At 40.6% G+C, this 25,822-nt stretch overlaps 1 protein-coding gene across 1 annotated transcript in view; it reads right to left on the bottom strand.

The window, feature by feature from the left end:
• Positions 1-633: 633 nt before the first annotated feature.
• Positions 634-25,822, bottom strand: part of Gucy1b1 (guanylate cyclase 1 soluble subunit beta 1) — a 43,077-nt gene continuing 17,888 nt past the window's right edge. Inside the window, exons 5-14 of the mRNA XM_032898195.1 lie at positions 15,746-15,943; positions 14,596-14,826; positions 13,450-13,566; positions 12,544-12,677; positions 8,669-8,866; positions 6,164-6,401; positions 3,879-4,019; positions 3,332-3,486; positions 2,916-3,042; positions 634-1,897 (exon numbers count right to left, since the gene is read on the bottom strand). Coding sequence (XP_032754086.1) covers positions 1,874-1,897; positions 2,916-3,042; positions 3,332-3,486; positions 3,879-4,019; positions 6,164-6,401; positions 8,669-8,866; positions 12,544-12,677; positions 13,450-13,566; positions 14,596-14,826; positions 15,746-15,943 — 1,563 coding nt within the window. The 3' untranslated portion in view covers positions 634-1,873. The remainder of the gene's footprint in view (positions 1,898-2,915; positions 3,043-3,331; positions 3,487-3,878; positions 4,020-6,163; positions 6,402-8,668; positions 8,867-12,543; positions 12,678-13,449; positions 13,567-14,595; positions 14,827-15,745; positions 15,944-25,822) is intronic.

Raw genomic sequence — 25,822 nt, 5'->3', positions numbered from 1 at the left:
CAAACTCCTGACACATTGTAAGCCAGAAGGAATCCTCAATAAATATATACTGTGCATAGGAAGATGTCAATGTAGTTGGAATTTTCTTTAACCAATTTTATGACCCTTTTATTATTATTTCTTTATATTAAACATCATTCATAGTTTTGAATATTAAACATGGTAATTATCTATGCACAGTGATTATCTAATTAGTATATAGTACATCGCATATCGCATATCATGTATCATATATAGACAGTGAGTGAATTCTTTCCGCTGAGGTCATTTCATGGATCTCTTCTGTTTCATCTGTTAGTTTCTGTTCTGTTTCTTTGTTAGTATTAAAGTGCCACATGCATGTCATCCCAGTAGTAGCGCAGGAAGAGTGCTGCCTAGGACTGGGGACAGGCTGGCTAAGAGTGAGACCTTGCTTCAATCAAACAAAAACAAAACCAGAACTTAAGTAAGAGGAACTGTCAAAAATTCAGAGTGCAGTCGGAGAGAGGGTACAGCTCACTGCTGCAGCATTTGCCCTGGTTTCTGCTCCTGGTTCTGAAAACAAATTATAGAAGTAGAAACATCAGAATTAATGGATAGCTTGCAAACAAAGTTATAAAATGCCGTTAAATATAAGTTAAGAAAAATCACAAGTGGTGTCAATTTCACTTTATTAAATTAAAGCGCACTGTAGACAAGTGGTAAAAATAATTTATTGTAGATTCTTTTCCACAATTAACATGTAACATTTATACATACAATTATGTGCTGATATGAATACTAAATGAAAGACAAACATTTTTACACAAAAGCAGTTTCATTCTATTTTATAAAGATAGATATCAATAAATTATCAGAGACATTTAAAGAATGATAGGCCAAATATTCCAGCAGGAAGGCAGTCCATTCGGAATTAAAATGGCTTTATGAATATTCTGAATATGATATCTTGGGTAAGTTGACATTCTTCTGAGCTAATAAAGAAACTCAAGCCTGGAGCTAGGCCAAGGGGGCTCTAATAGCAATGTCCTAGCTATGTATTCCTGGCCTTGCTCTTGGACATACTTTAACCACTAACACTTGCGTAAGCAAACGTAAACATTCAGTGTGAAGCAATTCAGTCCCCATCACAACCACACTGGTCAAGAACACTCAATATCAAGGGCTTCAGTACAAATTAGGGCAACATGGATGTTAGAGAAGCTGTAATAGGGCATGAAATTTGAATGAGCAACCAATGCAATAATAGAAATGTATATCCTAGAGTTCCAGAAGGAAACTGACGTACTTCAAAATAGCCACTCTTTTTTCCTAATACAGCATATTAGTTCTTACTTCAGAAGTCTAGAAATAAATTGCCTGTTTTCTAAAACTTAGATTCACTTGTTTAGAAAATGGTTTCTAGCAGGACATGCACCAACATGATATAAATTTTGTTTTATGTTATAGTCATTGAAATATACACATACATACATACACATTTACACAGAGCATAAAACAAATCTACTGAGCCATGGCATATACACACATGGCCAGCCACTATTAAGTCTCATTTCGTCAGATTTAACAAACATAAACTAGTGGGTGCCTACTGCTTTTAGATCATCAGTCTCGGTAACACTTGTAGCAGAATTTAAGAAACATGAAGCTCAAATCATTCACATCAAAAACCAAACCTTAGAAGATATATTGAGACTTTAAAAGTAATCAAAAGGCAGGGCTAACACCAAATAAACCATACTGTGAGATCTGTGTATCTAGGAGAAAGACTTGGGTCACTGAAACAGGAAGTAGAAATTGTTATCCACAGGGAAGGCGTGCTCCTGGCTTGACGCACATTAGGCTGTCGCCAGAGCCCAGCCGAGAGTTCTCTTTGCCCCACAAAGGCTGCCATTCAGTTTTCATCCTGGTTTGTTTCCTTAAACGGATGGAAAACATATTATTAACCATCAGTCTTAGTGAAACCTACAATGTGCCCCAAACAATTTCCCTGTCTCTGACAATAGAATTTGCATTTATATATAGCGTTCCTATAAACCATCTTCGCCCCATGTTGAAAAGAAATTATTCTTAGGGTCTTCTGACTAAGAAAACTGACACAAGACAATTTGGTCCTTCTGAAGGGCACCCATGAACACGCAAATCACAAGCAAATTATTTAGCAGAGTAAAGACAACTAAAAAAGTTTACTTATTTTAAAGTGGCCATTCTGTTCCCTCTAACATTCTTACATTCTAGGAAAACAGTTTTAGGGAATGTATAAACACAGGGAAAGATATGTGTTCAAGCTATCTCACATCCTTTGAGGAGTACATGCATCACAGAGGGAACAAACAGAACTTGGGTGTTTAATTTGACCTCTGATGAAGAGGCCAGGCATGGCTTGCATAGTGCAGTCCTCATGTGGGTTGTGGCTGGAGTGGAATCTCAGCGCTCAGGAGCCTATATCTTCCCTAAGGAATTGTTTGGATTCTGAAAAATGAAAATCAGGCATCTCTTCAGGAGAAACTCAGAAGAGACCAGGTCATCGAGAGTCCCTCAAACATTCCACAGGAGTTTCTGCAGTCCTTAGGAGAATAATCAGCTTCCTGACTGATAAAACTGCCAGGCAACATGGCCGTCATGTAGACTGAGATCTCAGAGGGAGCAGCAGGAGAATGCAGCACTTGGACTGCGTTTGAGCTGAACTGTGAGGAAGGAGATCTCATTTGTCCTCTACCCAAGCCTTCCTATTCCATCACAAAACTCAAGCTGGGGACCTTACAGCATCTTCTAAAGCAGAGCTCATTCTAACTCTTTCATCAATGCTACAGTGGTATACCATTTTACTAAGAGTTCCTTTCTGCAAGCAAGAACTCTTTGCATTTCCGGTGCTCATGCTTGAACTCCCCACTAGAATTCTTCTCAGGAAAAAGCAATGCTCTGATGGGCCATACCTCTGTGCCTGTGTTTTTCCTGGATAGAAACCAGACTTGCATTGGCTCCTTCTTGCCCTTCATGGACACAGGACCTCTGTGCTCCAAGTGGAACTGTGGATCCGAGTTTTCTGGGGACATGAGACACCTAAAAGTCATGAGATGGAGTAGAGAGGGAAACCAGATGAAGGTTGCATAGAGAATTAAGACAGCCCGGTCCCAACACTGCAGCTGTAGTTCCCAGGCAGTTAGGACTTTAATAATGGTGCTATCAAGCCTTCAGGGAAGAGATGGAGCAGTTTAGAATTGGAAAGGCAGCACACTCTTCTCAATGAAAATAATTTCAGTAGCAGGGGAGACTTGGGTAGCAGTAGTTTAAGACACAAAAGCACACACTTCACGGCATGGCACCTGCAAACTGATGCGTTCCCCTCCACCTGTATGTATATTGGGAAACGTTTATCTTCCCCTTTTCTCCTGTGGTTTCTGTCCTGCTTGTGAGGTTGACAGTATTTCCAAAGAGACAATACCGCGGCATCCGCTGTCCAATCACACCTGTCACCACCTCCCCAGTGTGGATCCCGATGGTTATCTGTGGAAAGCAAAGTTTTGCTTCAATAGCCTTGATGGTAAACATACATGTTTCACAGACTCTCTCAAACACCGTCACACAATATCTCTCTGTGAAGAGAAATAATCCTGAAGGTGAAAATGACATTGATAAGGAGTGGGCAACTTCCAGGACGAAATAACAAAACAGAAACAATGGGAGATCTCATCCTCAGCATGCTCTGTCCACAGAACCAATGGGCCAGTTCATTTCCCATGTCTATGGAATAGTAAAATGCAATCAGCTCTTTGCATTCAAAATGCCCCTCTTTGTACATGTTAACCCTTTCCTCAGAGGGAATATGAAGCAGTTATCAGCCAAGCTCTACTATTAGTGCCATTTATTTATTTATTTATTTCCATTTATTTCCTCACCTGAACAGATTCGCCATCTACTTGAACTTGACCCGCAATTTCCATCATGTCTAAAGCCAGGTGGCAAATGGACCGTGCATGGTGGATACAAGGTTCTGGCAAACCACTCACTGTCATATATTTGTCACCAACTGTTTCCACCTAAGGTGATACAAACATTCACACATTCGATGGTTGACATAAAGCAAGGGTTTATCACCACCACCACCACCACCACCACCACCACCACCATCATCATCATCAAACCCCTAACAGCGTGAGCTCTAGCAGGTTGCAACCTTCTAATTATTTGGAATAATTTTGCAGGCAGCTTGGGTCTTGATCATTTCATCTGAGATAGCCTTATAACTCAGTAGAATATTTATCTGTACATGCAGATATATGTAAAAAAGTGCTCTTACATAGGCATGTCCAAGTGTGTGCATGTATGTGGGTATTATGCGTTCCTAAACAATATAGAGGCTACAGGTTGACAGAAGAGCACACTCTCTCTCTCCCTCTTATTTGTACTTTTCTTTTTGCATGCGTGTGTGCGTGTGTGTGTGTGTGTGTGTGTGTGTGTGTGTGTGTGTGTGTGATCTTATTTTTGAAGCAGGGTCTTTTACAGAACCTAGAGCTTACTGTACTGGCTGGCCCCAAGCCCTCAGCACCCATCTGTCTCCATCCCCCCCCAGCACCAAGGTTGCAGAAGTGCATGGCCATCCTGGCTTTTCCAGACTAGAGTCCTCCTGCTTGCAAGGGCCTCAGTAAAATATCCCATTATTTCCTTTCCTCCTGAAGCAGCAGTTCAATAACACAGGAGCTGTTGACTGGAGTTCATCGACCTACTCCTGGCTTCCATCCATGTTGTAACTGTTCACTTAATTATCTTTTTAACTTTTAAATGCAATGGCTTATTTTTGTGTATGTTGTCCAGGTACATGTCTCCGTGAGCAAGAAGATGAAGACTAGAGAATGACCTTGGGTATCATTCCTCAGACGCCACCCACCTTCTATTTCAAAATAAGCAAAGTAGGTTGAGACCATGTTCTGTTATGATGTGCTCACCAAGTGTAGTGCTGTGCCTCGGAAAAGAACCACAAAATAAATAGTTCTTATGAAGTTATATTACCCCGGGAGCCTAGAGACAGTCAGTAACATTCTTGCCTTTATAAAGCAATATTCCACTGACTTCATTTTTCCAATATTATATTTGTTTCTACTTAAAACAAAGGGCAGAGATGTCTTGTAAATGTTTATCTTCAAGTCGATGGTATCTAAAGTAAACCTGGGGCCCAAGACCCTTCTCAAGGTCCACAGCTTCTTCACAGCGCAAAGCATTTATGTATTTTAGGAAAAAAATCTCTTTGGTTGAGTACAAAAATGAATGCTGTGTTTATACGAAATATAATAAACCATCTGCCCAGACTCATTAACCTAAGTGCAAAGAAACTGCCGGATGCTTCGTGTCAGCCAGAGCTTGCTCCATGAAACGTCATCGCGGTCGCAGCGAAGAGTTTCCTAAGTGGTAACTACTTCATGTTGAAGTTTATACCATGGACTAGTTCTGCCCTCAGGCTTGCTCAGGACAGCTTCCTTTTGCAGCGAGCAACGTACAGACTCATGGCTGGTCAGGGGGCTGGGAAAGACTATGGCTTGCCCAGCACAAAGTGAAACATCTGTGTCATCTCCAAATCTCAGTGCACATCTGTAAAGAGGGCACAGAAAAAATGGAAAAGCTGGTGATGTGGAGGAAGGCCCTGAAGTTTTGCCTTCTGGGAATGACATGTCTGTTGTATTCAGGATCATAGAGCAGCTTCAGGTGCCTTCCCAGGGCCTACACAAGGCTTGAGCAAGCTACCATTAAATCCTAGATGCGGGCTTACTTCTGGGGAAGTGAAAGCCATTGTTTCCATTGGTGCAGATAGCGGCAAGTTGTCTGTACTTCAGGGGTTAGCCCCATACCCATGCTTGTGCAGCAGCCCTGCCTCAACCCAATGAATCACAGAACAAAAAACAGGAACTAGGACATGAAAGTGAGAGGGGCACTTGTCAGGAAGAGTGAGGGGGGAGGGAGGTAAGAGAAGACTCCTGTGAATAAGATCAAATGCATTAACCACGTGTATAAGTTATCTAGCCATACATTTCTTTACAATGAGGAAGTTACTTAAGCCAGTGGCCTGCTGTGAGTCTTAACACACTAGCGAAACAGCTATAATCTAAGTGCAGTGGCCATGGGCTTCTGCAGAGGAGTCTTGGAAGCCCAGACCTGTACTGCACTACAGCAGGCTCCCATGATGACTTGCCTTGTAAACAAATGGGTTTTTCCGTGAATCAGTCAGTGTGTCGAATCTGGTGTAGAGGTCGTTGAGTAGATTGACAATCTTCATGGCCCCTTCTCCAGATGCATGCTTGCTACAGAAAGCGTTGAAGCCCACAATGCCACTGAAGAGGATGGTCACATTGTCGTATCTCTTGGCCGGCACTGGACGCTTGTGTCTCAGCTCATTGGCAACAGATGGAGGGAGAACAGAATATAGCAATCTATGGGGATTAGGAGAAAGCTCTGTGAGATGCTGGTGAACCTTTACCCTTCCAGCTGGGCCTCTTTACTGCATCAATGCCATTGTGGTGGGTTTTAATGAGGCATCCTTTAAAACCAGTATCAATTGTTAGCTACATACAAAACAGGGAAACATACTAACCATTTGCCTGTTGTATTCATAGATATTCCCCATTCCTGAATCATTTCAAACCAACTCAAAATAAGCCAAACAAATTAATAGGTGGGAAAAATGTAGGGCCATCAATAAGACCTCACAGTTTTCATTTGTAACATTGGCTTCTTACACTGTTCTTATGACAGCGACAGACTTGACATTGTCGGTGTGAGCGTCTAAAATGTTGCACCACTAGTGTAATAAGAGAAATGTGTTTACGTTACAGGGATAAGATTTATCTCAAATATTGCAAAGCCACAGCAGACAAAGTAGATTTGCTTCCTGGTCTTATTTATCCTTCAATCCTTCCTGGAAGAAACTGATAAAAGCGATGAAAGCGGTCCAGATGACCAGACATTTTATTTCTCTAGGCAATGCCACTACCACGGCTTTGGGAATTGAGCTGGGGAGACTGTGGCCAGCACACAGTAGGAGAGGAGCTGGTAGATTTAGAAGGAAAGCAAAAACCTCTGGGCTCAGAGCCTGGAGAAACAAGAGGAATGGAGGTCTTCTTATCTTTTTCATCCTTTTAGCCAAAGGGCAAAGTTCAAATATGAAAAACAGGCCTGAGCTGTCTATTTCCTCTTTAGAGTAGTAGAATTTTGTCAGTGATTAATTTTCTACTTTATTTTTTATTGTATATTTTACGCATTTACATTTCAAATGTTATCCCCTTTCCCTGTTCTCCCCTCCCATGTCCCCTCCCCCTGCTTCTATGAAGGTACTCGTACTCCCACCCACCCACTCCCACCTCAACACCCTGGCATCACCTACACTGGGGAAAGGAGCCTTCACAGGACCAAGGCTTTCTCCTCCTATTGATACCAGATAATTCCGTCTTCTGCTACATATGTGGCTAGAGCCATGGGTCCCTTCGTGTGTACTCTTTGGTAGGTGGTTTAGTCCCTGAGAGCTCTAAGGGGGTTGGTTGGTTGATATTGTTATTCTTCCTATGGAATTGCAAACCCCTTCAGCCCCTTCAGTCCTTTCTCTAACTCCTCCATTGGGGACCCCTTGTCAGTCTGATGGTTAGCTGTAAGCATCCACATCTGTATCAGTAGGGCTCTGGCAGAGCCTCTCAGGAGACATCCAGGCACTTCTTGGCATCCACAATAGTGACTGGGTTTGGTGGCTACATATGAAATGGATCCCCAGGTGGAGCAGTCTCAGAAGATGAAAAAGTTTCCCATGCTCATGGATTGGCAGTATTAATATAGTCAGTGATTAATTTTAGCTTGCAAACAGGAAGCATTTCACACAACATTGAAGTTGGAGCTTAGTATTGAATATGAGCAGTACAACAGCTGGATGGTTGATAATGAAATGGTCCTAAAATGAAGTCTTTACTATAAAATTAAACCCTGATCCATAAATCTAAACATCAGTTGTGAAAGTTAAAGAAACAGAACATCCATAAATAATGCAAATTGTTTTTGAAAATCCATTCTATCTTGGGCAAACCAAAACAAAGGGGCCTGTGATGGATCCTGATTTTCTAGTGCAGAAGTCAAGCGCTAGTGACAGTCATATCAACTCTGAAGGCTGGACAGCAGACTGGTGAGAGAAGTGGGCACTGAAGCTAACAGCTCAGTAGTACCATGAATCAACAGCATGTTTACTACGGAATGCAGAAGATATGGATACTTTCATAATTTAAAGTCTACATCTTTGTAGTACTTGATACATGTTTATTCCTGGTATATCCTGAGACATCCCCCAAAGGCCGATGTATTTAAAGCCTTAGTCACCAGGCTGCGGCTCCATTGCAGATTGGTGGAAACTTTAAGAGGTAAGACCAGTGGGAGCAAATTAGCTCAGCTGGGAACACCTTTGACTGACACACAGATCACGCCTTTACCTTTAGCATCCCAGCCAGCATGACATGAGCAGACTACTTTGGCCTGCATCCCTACTGTGATATCTGAGCTCATCACAGCCTAAGGCAGTAACTATTATGAGAAGACTGAACCAAATAGTGTTCAGGGACATGAGAGGTCCTAGACTCTTCCTGTGAGAGGATGAACTGTAACATTATACAAGTGGTAAAAAATTGTGAATAAAAGCCAGCCTCTTTGGTCATCCCAGTCTTACGTGTCTGTCTTTTTCTTCTCATCCTCCAAAGCCCTCAGTGTGAGCTGCAGCCTGTCTGTGAGGATTTCCAGCTCTTGTGTCAGTTTGTACTCCTCCCGGAACTGTTCTCCCAAAAGGACCAGGTCTCGTGTAGCATCATGGAGAGGGATGTCACTCAGGTACAGGCCTCTTCTTGTTAGGTCATCCAAGTTCATCACACTGTCACAAAGAGCTTGAGTTAACATCACCATTTCTGTCTACATGGTAAGTTCAGCTCTAGACACAGTCAGAGGCCTGAGGTAGCTTTCTCTTTCTCCACCTTCACTGTTCAGATCAGGTTGAGGAAACAAGGAAAAGCCAACCTAAGTTGGCTTTGCTTTTAGTGTATCTAAAACCCTACTGGCAAGCAGCAAGCCGGAAATATATTTGTTAAGTTGTACTTTCGAAGGCATCTACCTTCACTGAAAGATAATTCAGAAAGCTGCCCCACAAAAATTGCCTTAGATATTAATGCAAGGCTAGTGTATTTTGAAAACTTACCTTGTTCTTCCTTATCATAAAAACCAGTAGAAAAAGTTATCTCCATGCATGTGTCAGGAGTAATGATGTTTCTATTGAGAAAATACTTCGATTTACCTTATGGCTTTAAGAACCTTATAATTGCAACACTACTGTATGCAATGATTGGTTTCCACCTAGGTTTAGTGAACCTCGTCAGCATGAACGTTAAAGCTCCTTGTCTAGAGACTTTATGTTGTTCTTTCTTTGGCCTTTCATTTCTCCCTCTAGTCTTTCTTCCTTTGGTTGATTTTCTCCTTTTTAAAATGTGCTATCTTACCTTGCTGAATTCTATGAATCTCTGTAACCTAAACCTTATCCTTTCTATACATTTATTATAATAATCTTGATCGATTCACTAAAATTCTGGTAAGGAAACAGTTCAGTTAAAATTTACTAATTAAACATTTAAAAATATTGGCTTGAATCAATACTTAAAGTGTCAAATTATTTCTAATTATTCAAGATAGCATTTTTAAAATGACAAATATGGACTATAACTTTACTATGGAATTTTGGATTAAGAAAAGGTCTCAATGAACCTGTTCTCAATAGAAATTTTTATGTCAAAGCAAAGAGTCCCATGTGCAAATACAGAATACCCAAGGGTGCTATTGACAAAAATAGCTAACCATTTTATTAAAGTGAGTATATATAGTTTAAACACTTCTTGCAGAAATAAACCCATCTGAAAAGATGATAGATCATTTGCCAAATGACACAAATGGAGCCAAACAAGATCTACTCATGAGCAAAGACAAAGATGAAATAACCTCAAAATTGAAATGAATATTTTAGTGCTGGGTGTAATATACCCTTTTGATCAGGGAGACTGGAGTGCCCCTTAAGACAACATAGACTCTTGTTTCTCTTCTTGGCTGCATGCTACATTTAGTTGCTAAAACCCTGCTGCTGAAGATACCACGCATCTTGGCTCTCTGGTGCAGAGAAATCAAGCTGGACTGAGCTAACAGCTTTCTTCTTGCTGGGTAGTTTTCCTAGTTCTAGAAGGTATTGTAAGGGCAGCCAAGGGAGAAAAGGCATCGATAGTCAGATCCAGCTGTGAACTCTAGATCTACAGTATTAATCTGCAATGTAAGACGCGCCCACTTATGAAGCAGTTACACAAATGTAAAGGGAGTAGCCAACTGCTCTCTGGATTCGCAGCCCACTCTACAAGAGGAGCACATAAAGTATTTATAAATGTCACTCAGAGCTTTAACCAAAGACCTCCTCAGTAAAGGTGGTGACTTCAGAGGCGCATAGCTCTTCAAGACACTGAGGAGTGACAGTTGATGTTCAGGCCTACAGAGAATATCTATCCCATCCCTGAGAAGGCTCAGAAACATCCTGAAAGATGGCAGAAAGAATTAAGAACTGGGAGTTGGGGATTTAGCTCAGTGGTAGAGCCCTTGCCTAGCAAGCACAAGGCCCTGGGTTCGGTCCTCAGCTCTGGGGAAAAAAAAAGACAAAATAAGTTAAAAATAAAAGAATGTAAGAACTGGAAAAATGTAGTACCTGAAGAAAGGCTGTGAAATACTGTGTTCTTGGCATGCCACGGCTCAGGTAGCCATGGCCTCACAGCAGCTGTGGCTGCCTGCAGTAGGACTGACTGTACAAGACAGAGCCTCACTAGTCAATCATGGACTGGGGAGTTTCAGATCCTTACCTCTCCCTGATGAACCACCCCTGCTACTGATAGCTTCTGTGGGAGATGCAGCCACTGTCTTTGTTTGGGTACCCACTGAGGAGCCCGCCGGGCCCTAGTGAATAGCTCCATGGATGAATAGACAACAAAAATGATCTTCATTAAACTCAATTTAAACCCAAGTTAAAAAAAATAACAACACTGTGAATGTAGAAAGAAACTTGTAAGGAAAGGGGGGAGGAAATAGAGGTGGGAGGGAGATTAAAGGAGCGATTACAGTAATCAGAGGAAATGAATACTAGGAGAAAGATCATTTGTACTGAGATAGAAAACTGAATGAAATGATAAGGAGATTCTTCTTCTCGACGTTCTTTTTGGGACCCCTCATGTGTCTGTTGTTAGAATGTTTGCCCCGCATGTAAGAAAGCCCCATATTCACCCTCAAAATTATAAGTGGCTGTGGTGGCTCACACTGGTTATAGAAGCCAGGAGACCCAACATCAACTACTATGCAACTCTACATATTTAGTTTGAGGCCAGCCTGGGCTACATGACTTTCTGTCTCTTATTAATTTTGCTAAGTTTAAAATATTCACCTTTGAGTTATTCTATAAGCAAAACCTCTTCCATCCAAATAGATTTCATGGTGATTGGTATATGTATCACTTATAGGACCTTGAATATAAACACTCCCTAAAGTGATGCCATCACTTGGCTGATACCCACTCAGGAAAATGCAGAGAGGGAGCGCTTATGACAGGTGACATGTCCCTGGGTCCCTGGATTGCACCAGCTTTAGCGATACTTTACATGTCACAGTTTCATTTCTGTTGCCAGATGTTAAATGATTCTCAGAAAATAAATCATAATTACCGTTAGCCCATCCTTCCTTCTCGCACAATGACAGGCTTTGTTTTATCTTGTACCTGCCTTCAGCTGTATGACATCATCCTACAGTTACATAATATCATATACAAAGTATCATCTAATAATAAGCAGCTCAATTATTTTTCCTATTGCTCTATAGATGCATATTCTATACCCCCTGTACCTTTAAGTAACATGCCATCAACCCATGCTTTGCCTCTTCCGATATTTATTACTAATAACATTTAACATAGATTTCAACTGAGCAATCCATTTTGAATAGTCAACCCAATTAAAGTAGTTAAATATTTTTAACTCAAAGTGACTTGGATCCAAAATATATGTTAGTCTCTTTGTAATTATCACTAACTACAGAAAAGCTCTTTATTCACGTCCACATATGATTTCCAGAATTTCTCTCTTACAAGATGCTTCTTTTGAAAGTACAAAATATGGAACTGGTATATTACGTATCCCATGATCTCATGTCATAAGAACTTCAGAGACAGATTATGAGATCACACGAAGAAGGCAGGATTATTTTAGAACTGTCCAATACAATCACCCCTGTTATAAAGAATTACATAATGAGGTTTTGAAAATAGAGCTTATGATTCAGCAAAGATAAGCACCATGGAGCAAAATCCTGCCAGAGCAAGAGAGGGTGTATTTGGCCCACTCACTCTACACGCATGAACTGAAATATCATGCTAACCCCAGTGTACACAGACAACCAGCACATATTGATCAGAGATGTTTATTGACATTTCATTGAATTTGTTTTTAACTTTATATCAATTACAGTTAAGTTAAAAGTTGTTACCTTGGTGAACAGAGGAAGAGGATGCTATCTGCTTCCGGTAAATAGATCATTTGGCCTTTGAGACGTAGGCAGCTAATCTCTGCCCCAGTCAGTTCATCCTCACATTCAAGTTTCTCAACATCCAGCAACCCTTCCTTAAACAGGAAAGACAAAACATTAGCTTCTCCCTGACAAAGCTTCAGGAAGGAGCAAACAACTGAATGTCTCCCCAGCCCTACAGTAGGGGGTGTTGCTCCAGGATAGAAGCACAGCGGCCTGATAGCCTCTGTGCACTCAGGATGCCACTGTAGAGCTTCCATGTTTTTCCACTCTGGCCACAACATGCATTACTGGATGGTACAGAGCTAACCCTGTATTCACAGAACAACTGAAAGCAGCAGGCAGTCCCAAGCATATAAAACATGTAGATGAGTCTTTGGAAAGTCATTGGGGAATACGAAATGTGTGGATGCTAGGGAAATTGTGTTTGCTTACAATTATCCCAGGAGTGCAATCGAGGGGATATGGAAACCATCTAAACTACTAACTATGCGAGGTTATGAGTTTTCAGTCCTTTTTATTTCCCTAGAGAAAATATGTTAGCCTGCACTATAAAGCACTTACAGAAAAGTAAATCACTGGTGACATTATCAAAGACTTCTTGTTAGAGGAAAGAAGCATTGGGAACTCCAAGGGTACCGGAAGTTACAATGTTGGTTTTATTAAGTGAGGCTGAGATGTTCCCAGCAGGACACTTCCTCAAACTTTTTTCACTCATTCTCATCAGCTGACAGAAGTCCATGTCCCCAGTCAAACATTGCTCTCTTGTAAGCTGTAGTTTACTTTCTTATATTTCCATCTCATAGATTACGCTCACAGACGATGTCCCCTCTCTGTTGTTGCTGATGCGTGACATCCCTTGCTTACCTTGCTTCTCAGTACAAAGACGGTATTGATGTGTGAAAGAATCCCGTGGAAACTGATGTCAATATGAGGGCGGACCAGAGAGAAGACAGACAGAAGGCTGCACTTCCCAGGCTGGAGCTAAGATATGGAAAAAGAGCAAAGAACATGCACCCATGTGAGGTTGACTTTAGGATTAGCCATAGATCTTGAAATTAAGCCAGATGGGTTATACTTCTAAATGAAAAAAAAAAGTAATGTGTGGGAAATTTTCCCTGACTGAAATTTTGCTCAAATTTTGCTATATACAACAGGGTGTTTAAGAAAATACCAAATACTTGCAATAACAAGAAAGGATTTAGGTAATTAAGGTGCAAATGTAAATATAAAGCTGATGAAAATAAAATAATCAAGAAAAGGAGGAATTTTATCTGTGGTATCTAATGTGAGGAAATCGAAACGCCAGTAAACACTTTCCTACAATGCATACAAAGAGAGGCAATACGAGTGGAAGTAATAACACAAAGTGCCTACTTATGGGGAAGCAAGTAACTGACTAAAGAGACCTCACGTCTTGTCAGGACAGAGGGACACAAACAAGGTCACACACCAAGAGGGAGAGCCCCCACAAAACACAAAAGCACTCTTCTGCTTCCAGATCTACAGTTTTACACAAAACCCATGTATCCTAGTCCTGCATTAAAGCGAAAGGTACCTTCCGGAGTGAGTACACAGGAAGTTTTCAAATAATTCCTAGGAATGCGAGCTAACTTGGCTGCAGAATCTGGGGTCCTTCTTAGCTCTGCCACTCTTCCAATGGTAATGTCTGTTTTTCATCTTGCGTGTTTGTAAATTTCCTTCTTTTCCTTGTCAACAGCTGGTTTTGAAAACTATTTTTGGAAGGCGGCTAGGCAGTGAATATTTATTTAATAAACAAAAACCTGAGTGAAAGTTGACTGCTCTTAGCAAGTTCCCGATTTCCCACAAAGCAAGCCTACAGTTCTCATACAACTTCCTCCTCTCCGTGCAAGTGAGGAAAGTAGAAACAAAATACGTCCTAAGAAGATTTTCAGTCTTTTCAAATGCATTTAGGTTATGAGTGCTTGGGATAGGTCCTGCTAACAAATGGAACCTGCAACAGGAGGGTCAGACCCCTGTCAGACATTTTACCTGGGGGAGCACTCTGTAGATAGCATTTCCACACTGCGTGACTACTAGGTCCCGGTCAAATATGATGTGAAAAGGAAACGCTTTGCAGAAGGTGTACGGGCTAATACGGGAGTCCTGGGTACCGTTCTCTTCAAACCTGTCCAGATCTTCATAAAAATCCTCTTCTTTTGATTCTTTTTCTTCAATTAAAAATTGGGTATGGTCACATTCTTCACTTCTTTGCTGAATAACCTAGACGTTAATGGGAGAAAGTGTGGTTAATTGCTGATGTTTTAGTTTAGTTACAATATCTGAATGTAAGGAACTGTTTATGAACATTTCCCATAATTATGAATACTTAATTACTGATTATAATTTGGTATGAATTTTCCAGAGCACATGTGACCTTTTGAGTGAACTGGGAATAGAATGAACACCCTCTTGTCCTTCTGGGGTAGGCCTCTTGAACAGGCACGTTTGTACAAGGAATGGATGGTTGAGGCTGAACATAAGTAAAAAACTAGCACCTGGCAAGGAGAACCTACAGAGGTCAGAGAAAGAAAAATGGCAGTTTTCTTCATGCCACGGTCTCCATATTCATACCTTAAAACTGCCACTCAAAAATAACAGTGGATGTTATCAATAGCATCAGGAAAAAAATCGAAACTGGCTTGGCCAAGTTTACCAGCACAACTTGATTAAAAAGCCAAAAACAAAAAACAAAAAACAAAACAAAAAAAAAAACCCACAATCAAAAGCTTTTGGTTGACAAAATAAAATGTTCTAGGTACATTCCAGGAAAGAGAAAAGAATTCACATCAAATAAGGGATCTGTAAAACTGGCTAATTTAATGTGCTTTGCAATTCACTATCTGATAATGTGCGTGCTGAAACCCACAGCTCAGTCACGTGGGCCACCTTATTTCCAGCTCGCATGTATTCACTGACAGTAATTGAATTTCTTCTTGTCATAAGCAACATATAAATAGAAAGAGAATCTGTTGCGAGGGGGAAATTGCCCCGTATAATACATTCCCAGGCCAAATAGAGAAGACTCCTGGAGTTCATACCGTTTTGGCTCACAAGTACGACCAATGTAGCTCACGAGCAGCAATGCGGTATCATTTCAAATGTTCCAACATTCAGGAACGTCTTTGCGGGTGGACATTACCTTCATGTCTATCTCAGTGCCATGGATCTGTTGAGCTACAGTCTTGATAATCCCGATCACAATGTCCTGAAGCCCCTCTCTTTCCGAGTAGTAGTGCAGAATGAGCCCTTTGCCTTTTTCTGCATCGGTGCACCGGAAGGAAGGTGCGCGCATCCCTGGGTAGATGGTGGCGAGGTGGTCGTGCAGGGCGTCGAGGTTCTGTAGTGAAAACGGAAGCATACTGACTAGGAACGTTTATGAGATCTTAGCCACGCAAGCAGCAGAAAGAAGGTTCAAATCTGGGTTTGCTGGGCAGATCACTAAAGTAAACATCTACAGAGGGGATCCTTCATGGCGTCCCTCAGATAGCTGCGAGGTAAGTACCACAGAGAGAATGAAAAGAGAAAAGAAGAGTAGAGGCGAATATATGTGATTGTTAACGGTATGTCTCAAAAGCCTACTTAAGGTGGAAAGCAGTCATCCGAGATTGGCGTTCCCGCACTTTGTAGTAAACAGAAGAGAACATTGTGTAAATCACCCACATTCCTTTCTGCTTGCACTGTAATCCCCATCTGAAGTTAATAAAAGGAAATATCAAAATGTCAAGGATGGTGAAATATAATCATTTTACTTTGATAAGTTATTAAAGTAAAGGTGAATAATTCCTTGTTCATCAGTAGTTCCCAGTCCATAGCAGAGCCCATGCAAAGCAGCAAAATTCCCACCTCAGTCTTAGAAAATGAACCTTTCTAACTCTTGGAACCTTGTCACTTAGACCATGCTAAATCTCTCAGCATCTATTAGTTCCTAAAGTTCAAAAATGATTTATATGCTGCACTTTTAAGGCAGCTTAACAGTCGGCATTCGGTTGATAACATGTCTCATGCGGGAATGAGGGGATTCAGAAGATACACCCAGGCCCAGGGAGTCGTGAAGGCTAACACTGTTTCAGTGAGTTGGGTAAATCCCAACCCAGAGTGACATTCATTCTGGGTGCTTCAGTCTATAATGAATTCTGTTTTCTTTCCTCAAATATCCGCTGTAAAAAAAAAAAAAAAATCAAGTCAAGCAAGCTTTAAAAAAAAAAAAAAAAAAAAAAAAAAGGTTTCTTTCTGACTGCCTCTAGGGGTCGCTGTTGTAGTGTAAACCTTACCAGGCAGTCTCTTAGCCTGCTCCGAGCCATTCTGGGAACCTACCTGTCCCAGAACTTATTTCTTTCTATTGAATTGAACCTTAAAACGGATTCGTTCTGTAACAAATTGTGTTTTGGAAATCCTTCCCTACGAAGAGAAGACCTGAAAGTTCCTCTGCCGGACCCTTAAGACCCCTGCAAATCTTTTGATGTAACAATCTTGAAAGAGGCAAATCTAAGATTGCTAAGAGTATTACTTTTATCTCCGTTTTCCACAAAGTCACAGCTAAGCTTGTGGCTGCATGAATAGCACAATTCTCCCATAGTCCAGCCCAAGTACTGGGCTGTACTCCTTATTTGAAAGAAAGTCATCTTAAATAGGTGGATTAATACTTTTAGTACTTCATTTTTCTAAACGAAGTATTCACATATCCCCTGGTTGTTATAAGCATGTCGCTTGCTTACGATCAATTACCTTTTTGGATCGTCGTGTGTCATTTATACATTCATTCCCACAAGCAGTCAGCATAATCACTTGGCAATGACAAAGGTGCTACCAGTGGCCACCTTCGATGTTAAGGCACTTCTGACACTGGATGACCTAGGATGGATGAATGAGGCATCCAAGGCAGCACTCCTCCTGGAGGGGTGTCCGTTTGAATTGGTGTGTAGTGTGGGCACCGTCAAGCTGCGAATGTTGGAAGTACAGCCTTGTTGACGGTCACTACAAGTGCCGAGCTACAGTGCTCACGGTTCAAGCCTCTTTGTGGTAACGGACTCTCCAGAGATTTGCTTTTGTATTCAATTTGCTACTAATTAAATGGACAAGTTGAGTGCTTTGTGGGAGCATGAAAGATTTACCACTTAATGTAATATTGATTTTCTTTAGATAGTATCCCACATGAAACAGACTCTGGGGATTTCTTGGGTTACAGCTTTCCTGAAGAGGTTTTACTCTCTCAAGTTTCAGGCTATTACCACGATCTGTCTCTTCTAAGAAATGGGATTGTGATTAAATTCAAATTATTTTCACTGCACTTTCTGTTGCTAATAAATGTGCCGCCTTCACATTTGAACTACCATTGTTACAATACCCTCTGGAAATGGCCAACAAGGACCCTTAGCATGGCCAAGAAAAAAGTTATTCACACGTGAGAGCCCTAACTAAACACACTTGACAATTCACTAACATAGCAATATTGATACATTACGGGCAATAAAACTTTCATCACAAAACTAGAATTGTTTTGTTTCTAAATATACCCATGGAGGTAAGTACAGGAAGAGAGCAGCTGCGGGGCCAGTTACGGGGAGTACGCACATGCGTAGAAAAGCCAAAAAGGTCACGGGAAAATGTAAACACCAATGCCTCAGCATGAACAACCTCCAGGAAGCCATGAAGCAACCTCAAATATGCTCGGGCGTCTCGATCTCCTTAGCATCATTTAAAAGGGTGGTGTTTTTGTTCCGATAACTAAAGTTTAGTCTGAGGTTTTAGTTCCATTTCTAACTGGGCCGATACCACTTTGTGCTCTCTCTCTCTCACAAAGAGAATAAAGGCATGTTTTCTATGCGGGGTTCTGCAGCTGCCAGACCACTTTACCAGTCTCCTGGTGTCTGTGCTTTGTAGAAAAAGGAAAAAGATTCCTATTACACTTGGGACGTGGGATACGCTGCAGCTCAAGATGGAGTGTACTCTGTAGATGTAGGAAACCATTGTTCTTTTGGGAACTATATTTAAGGTGCATATTTTTTTTAAAAAACTTTTGGACTACCTCAAAGGAATGCACATTTTTTAAAAAAATATACCAGGCACCCCAAACATAAGCTCATACATAGTAAAAGAAACAAAATATGCAGAAATCCAAGACCTCCTTTCTTTGCTCCTAGTTCAGCTAATCAAAAACTTGCAAATGAGCCACAGAAATGTAGAGATAAAGACTTTGCCTGGAAGGCAAACTGGTCCTTTGTTTTTTCAGTTCCCATAATCCTTAATCCTGATCCTTGTGGTTGAGAGAAAAGGAAGTTGTTTCTGTGAATAATCCACTAAGATTCAGCCCTGAAAATGAAAGATGTTCTTGCAAAGCCTTCTCCCTCCTTCCTTTTGCTCCCCCAGCACTTTCTCCCCTCACATCTCTGAGAGGCTGGGCTAGTATCAACCATGTTTAATGTGAATTGCAGACTCTGACACACCCCTTGCTGAGATTAATGACAGACAGGTCATTGGAATTTGGAGAGAACAGATGCTGAGACAAATGGTGAATCTACCCCAAAGCTGATGGGAAACATAAAGATCTCCGCACCGACCCATATCATGATGGCCAAAATTCATTGAAGCAAGCAATTAATTAAAACACTTTTATTTTCATTCATGGGATCCCTCCCCTAAGGTGGGTTCCGAGAGGTCAGCACTGGAGGTAATAGTTCAGGAATAGGTGGTCTCCAAATTGTGAGGGGGAGGCCGGATAGAACAAAATAGCTGGGGTTATAAGAAGAGGAAAAACAAGTCAATCCTATCCACCTCTTGGAACAAAGTCATGGTCGCAAGGTAGGCACAGCAAGGTAGTCATGGGTGGTCATATAACCTTTTGAAACAAAGAGGGTTGCAAGATGGTTATAAACAACTTTTTGAAACAGAGACAGGATTGCCATTCCTGGAACAGGCAGTACAGGACGATTTGTAGTTAAGGGTACAGGTGGGACATAGTCCAATCCTTAAGAAACAGGTTTAACCATAGACAGGAATGCGCCTAGCTTGTCTCTAATCTAAGATGGCTTTTAAGCTGCAGATGGAAGCAGCAGGTTCTTTGCTTCTCCTTTTCCCCCTAGGAGCTACTTCTTCAAAACAATGGAAAGATTGTGTTTGTAAAAGAATAGCATGAGGTCTGCTTGCAGAGGTAACTTGGCACCAGTTAAGAGCACTGGCTTGTCTTGCACAAGAACCAGGTTCAGTTCCCAGCACCACCGCCGCTCACAACTGCCTCTAACCCCCCTTAAATAGGAGCCTGGCCTTCCTGGACACTAGATGTCAGTATGGTGCACAGACATGTAGGAACTCACATGCATAAAGATTTTAAAAATAAATAAATAAATAAATAGATAAATAAATAAATAAATAAATAAATAAATTGTAAAAAAAAAGTAAAAAGAAAAATGGAATATTATATTTGCAAAGAAAGTTATTTAAACAGAAATCACTTTTAAAATTGTATTATTAGCCCCAAAGTAGTGGTGCACACATTTAATCCCAGCACGTGGAAGGCAGAGGCAAGTTCAAAGCCTGCTTGGTCTACAGAACTAGTTCCAGAACAGCCTAAAAACTCTTTCCCAAAAACCCAAAAAGTATGTAATTACTCATCTTCTCAAAAGCAATATCTTCAATAAAGATACAAACAAATAAAATGCACTTACACAGATTTTCGCATATTTGTGTCCTTTAAAACTCATGTTAAAAACAGAATCCTTCCAGATAATAGCAAATTTAACAACGGATCTATATTTAGTGCAACCAGCTATTCAAAGAAGAAGAATCTTTTGCTTTTAACCTATTTCTCTCCCTTCTGAAGTTCTGTTCTGTTTTTCTGTTTAAAATAAAAGTTAAGTCATATTTTAATTGCAGGCTGTAGAAATTGAGTTTAGATGTTTCTTTTGAGATTCAAAAGTTGAAATAAATTGTCTAGTGCATTTTCCTACAAAATATAAATAATTTAGGGAAGTATTAGGGCTTTACAGCTGTTCAGGAAAATCCTAGAATTTCCCAAAATAGCCCCTTGTACAAACATTTGAGAATTTGAAATTGGATCTGCTGTGAATGCCAGGCTGCTGCTGGTGGGCTGGGTTTTATAAGCCCAAATCAGATCTAAGCAGAGCTGGGAACATCCCCCTGCTGCAGTCTGCATGCTGTGTTGGAGGAAGATTAAGAGTATGTATGTATGAATGTATGTATGGATATATGTATGTATGGATATATGTATGTATATGTATGATGTATGTATGTATATGAGGGAGTGGGCGACTGAAGTACCACAGACCTAGCTGAGGCACCCAGCTTTCCAGCCAAGAATGAAAGCATATTTAAATTTTTATATGCCATCCTTATGCATATTGAAATAAGCTCATGAATACAAATCTTAACTAGTCTCTAAAATAGCATTCTTCCCCCTCTGTGTTTTTCAAGTGAACCTGGCAGCCTTGGGCCATAAAGTACAGACAAGGTAGCAATATAACATCATAGAGAATGAATGAAGCGATAGTCCTGTTTTGGCCTGGTTTGGGTTCCACTGCCAAAGCTGTCCATCATCTCACCAAGGATTTACTCAAAGTTCTTGACTCACCACACGAGTGCACATACGCTCACAGACTAACAGAAAGAAAATTTACCAGGAAAAATGAACAGAGCCTGTTGCTACTGCCTTTGTGGTATAGCACATTGTACCTACACTTACTGATTAAAATGCTAATTAATGATAATATATTGTTATCCTTGATGGTTCTCCATGCTGTCTAAGTGTGGAAACTCCTGTACTGGAGTCACCAGCACACAAACAGGATGATTTTTTTTTTAATGATGAACCCTTAAAATGGCCAGCAATGGGGCCAGGTCTTTGCAAGGGAATCCCCAGCAAGGAAATCAGGCAGGATTTTGTTCTGACCATTTCTACACAGTCTGTGTGGCTTGAACATCTCACATAAGGTGTCTGGATCCATAGAAGTAACAATTTATGGTGATTTTCCCCCACTATGCTACCCAAGAAAAACAAAATGAAAATTTCTGATTCTATGGCTTAGGATGTTTCACAATGTCACCTTTGCCATAATCTGTTGGTCAAATGATTGCCAAAACCAACCCCTATTCAAAGGAAGGAGGACTGCATCTCTGAATAGAGGCCAGGCCCAGGAGGGACAGAAGATACTGTGTCTGTGACTTCTGGAAAATGAATTCATAATACAGAACGGATTGCAGTGGAAACACCACTGGCTTGGCAATCCTCACCAGTGGTGTTCTCAGGGAGCTGACAAGCCATGTATCCACAGGACTGCTTCACTCTGTGCATGAAACTTCAGAGAGAAGTTTATGTATGCCTGATTTAAGAACATAAAAGTAAAAACTAGTGAAAAGAACGTGCTAAAAATACAGATTTATCTTGCCAACCGCTGTCTCAGTTAAATGCATATAAAATCTAGCAATCACAGTAAAATTCTTTTTAATCCTTTATCTTATTGTTTACATTTTCAATTACTAATCCACTTAAGAATAAGCTCAAAAGATGACTTTTATTCACAACCCCCAAACTGATAGCGTCACAAACTTAAGAAAAATCACTTGCAAACTATTCAATCCCTAAAGACAAATGCAAAAATCTTTCTCTAGAAGTGTTCTTACATTTTATCACTGTGTTCATTGGGAAACCTCATTTTCAAAGTCACTGTAATGCAAAATTTTAAACATTGAATATAGAAACACAAGAGAAGTTGTATAAGGTCAAGCATCTGGTGATGGAAACAAAGGCTCTCACTTGAGAAGGTAAGTGCAGTTAACTGTTAACAATATAGTCACCAGAAATGTCAAAATATCATAGAACTAAACTACAGACACTGCCTTTACTGTGTGGCCTGGAATATACTATTTCTATAAAAGGGCAGAGGTATTATCTCACTGAAAGCATCGACTTGTAAAATCTTACTAATGCTCCAGAATTATGCTGATGGGACAGCTCAGTGAGTGAAAGCATTTGTCACCACACCTGATGATCTGAGTTTGGTTTCCCAGAACCCATAAAGAGGAAAGGAGAAAGCCACCTCCTTTAAAACTGACCCACGACACCCACAAACACGCTCTTGCATGTACGCACATGTGGGTGTATACTCACACACTAAATAAATACGTGTGAAAATCATTAAAATGGTCACTCTAGAATTAACTAATCCCTACAGAATTGATGACTGCCAGTCACACATACATACAGTTTTTGAAATTCAGAAACATTTGAATACATTTCATGTCATATATGTGTGAGCATACATGTATGTGTATGCATGTGTGTGTGCATATATGTGTGTGTGCATATATGTGTGTGTGAGTGGTGTGTTTGTATGTATGTTGGAAAATCATTCTTGCTCATATATTCAAAGAGAGACAGGAAGAGAAGATCCATCCCTAAGTCTTCTTTGCTATGATGAAAGAGATGAACATGCTTGGTCAGTAAAACAGTCTGCTGAGCTCTAACTTTAGTAGCAACATTATTGTCCTCTCACATGTGAAGTGCCAGTATCAAGGTTGACATTTAAAAATGCAAAAGTATATACAATGTAAAGATACAGCAATATTTTACAGTAGCCTGAAAATTGACTAATAAACATAAATTTACCTTGACTATCCCCCCAAAAGGCCCACTATGTCTTCTTTAATGGGCCAATTTCAGCCTCTTTCTATCAACCGAAATTCTCAGAAAAAGAAATCCATAAATATATTGAAAACTCTATAAAACTGACTGACCAATTAGAGCTTTGAGATTATAGAATTGGAATGTTGCATTTCTGGAGCCAAATTACCTAGAATTATCTTTAGTCTTTTAATAGCCTTTTTTTCCATCCTGATTTAACATCTCTTTAACTGTCAAGTAAAACCTCTAAATGCATTATTAGCTGAGCACTAATGTTCACCAAGGTAAGAGTTAAGCATGATATCAGATAACATCTAAAGCCTAGCGTATGATTTCCCTCAGTGCACTCTAACCCATGCCTGGACTGTAATGTATGTATGGCCTCAGCCGTGATATAACGTGTGATCAAGTCTGGCAACCTAAGTCTGTGTTTCCAGGTCATGGCCACTCATTTTCAGCTCAAAATAAACTCTCTTAATTCTTTTAAGACGGGAGCTATATTTTTCTTGAAAACCTCTACAGCCCTACTTCAAAGTGATGGTCCTTGACGGAATCATTACTACTGGATCTGCTTATTGGATGTTTCTTTCCTTTCTTTCTTCTTTTGTTTTTAAGCTGTGGAGTCATACCCCTCCTGCAGTAGCATCCACTGAGTTACCCGGCAGGGTCTCTGGCCTCCTGTGGTTTACATTCCAGTGAAAGAAACAGGAAATGATGGTTCAGTGCCAGGACTGAGGCTAAGGACAGCCTACTTTAAAAGCCAGAGAAAAGCCAGGGATTTCCTCTGAAGAAGGGCAGAGTTTAGACAGAAGAGTGGAGTCTTCCTGGAAGAAGCAATGGGACCTAGAAGACCGACTGATCGGAGTAAGAGTGTGTACAAAACTGCAGAGAAGAGGGAGCGTGGTAAATAGGAGTCCAGAGATCAAGTTTAACTGTGTGTTCTAAGAGGGGCTAGAGATGGGGAGTATGGGGGGAGAAGTCATCTGCACTGTCTTAACCTGATATGCTTCAGACTTATAGCAAGCAATGGAGAATCACTCAAGGGTTCAAAGCAGAAAAGAATATGATGAGTTTCTTTGCATTTTAGACTACTCACCAGTGTAAAGAGAAGAGATTGGAGACATCAGGAAGACTTAGTCTCTAAATACAAGAAGACCCTTCCTGGAAAGTTTCAGAGGAACGTCAAAAAGGCTGAGTTCTCCAAATTCAGCACTCATGATACGTTCAAATATTTGGTTATTAATTAAAATTAGGGAGTGAAAAAAGAAAGAAAAACTTTTGAACATTCTTTATGGTGAAGCCCAGTTCATCTCACTCTTTGGTTGTAAAATACATCATGAAGAGTATTTTATTAATATATGCTGGAATAAAAATGTTATATGTAAGCTAGGATCTTAAAACAATCTGTGAAAACCAGGTGCTTCACTTTACAACAACAGACACAGAACAAGGTCCACTGAATTCCTATTTGTTAGAGTAACCATACCAAAACCACCTACTCCTAAGTAAAGTATGATCTTACCGTAGTAAATTAGTCATGATAACAGACTGAGGCAAAAACCCACTGTCCAAAAGTAGGAAATAATGAAAAATTTATAGTTTACAAAATTTGTAGTTTTCACAGTCTTACTCAAGGGGACACAAAATAAAAATCATACTTAATTCAAATATGTTAACAAAGTTTTAATGTTAAATTATAAAACAATCCAGTTTTGAATCTTTTGCATCATCTTTGAAACTGAATGAGTTACGTCTTGGATCATTCCCAGTGTGAAAGGCCATACCTGATGCTGTGGTCAAGTCGAAGGCCATGGCTGGGAGGCCACAGGTGAACCTACCTCTTCTGATTTGCTAAATGGGCATTTTGACCACTGAAATGGGTAACTTCCTACCAATAGACTCACTCTGTCTTCAGCCTTGTTCAGGGAATCTGGCTTTAGTAGCCAACAGTAGTTAATGTGGAGACTCGTGGCTGTTCAAGGTCCTAAGAATACTTGACTCTTGAGTCACTTTGCTCAGCCCTTGCGTTGACGACCATATCACTGCTCCTCAGCTCAAGGAGCATCACAAAGGAGGTGGCAAAATGAAGGTAACAGAGGGCACACAATGGAGAGGATGACCACGAAAGCTGTTTTCTGAGCATGCCAGGCACACTGTACTCAGCATCTCACAGAAGCGGAACCCGTGCGCATCCAGTCAGGAACGCTGAAGGGGACTATAGGGCCCTGGCTTTGCCAGGAGGGTTATGACCTGTTGGTAGTTGAGGTTGCTAAGGGAAAGGCCTTCACTGTCTTCATTGATTTAGCCCACTAGACATGGCCGTGGCGGGCAATCTTAGATAAATCAGTGGGTCAAAACCAAAGCAACAGAAAGATACAAAGAAGATGAAGACTTGTTAGAAGGAGTGGGGTATTGGTGGAGATGGTGGGGACCTGAAAGGTATTGGTGATGTAATTGAGTGAGTGCATTACATAATGCACAGAATTGTCAAGTAATAATTAAGCTTCTACAAAGTATTGAGGAGTCTCCCTAGCTAGTGTCTCTTCAGCTTGAGAGCAGATAAAAACACCTCCACATCGAGGT

Source organism: Rattus rattus, chromosome 3, assembly GCF_011064425.1.
Source record: "Rattus rattus isolate New Zealand chromosome 3, Rrattus_CSIRO_v1, whole genome shotgun sequence".
Taxonomy (NCBI): domain Eukaryota; kingdom Metazoa; phylum Chordata; class Mammalia; order Rodentia; family Muridae; genus Rattus; species Rattus rattus.
The sequence above is the reverse complement of the archived record's forward strand: the minus strand, read 5'-3'. Positions and strand labels throughout refer to the sequence as shown.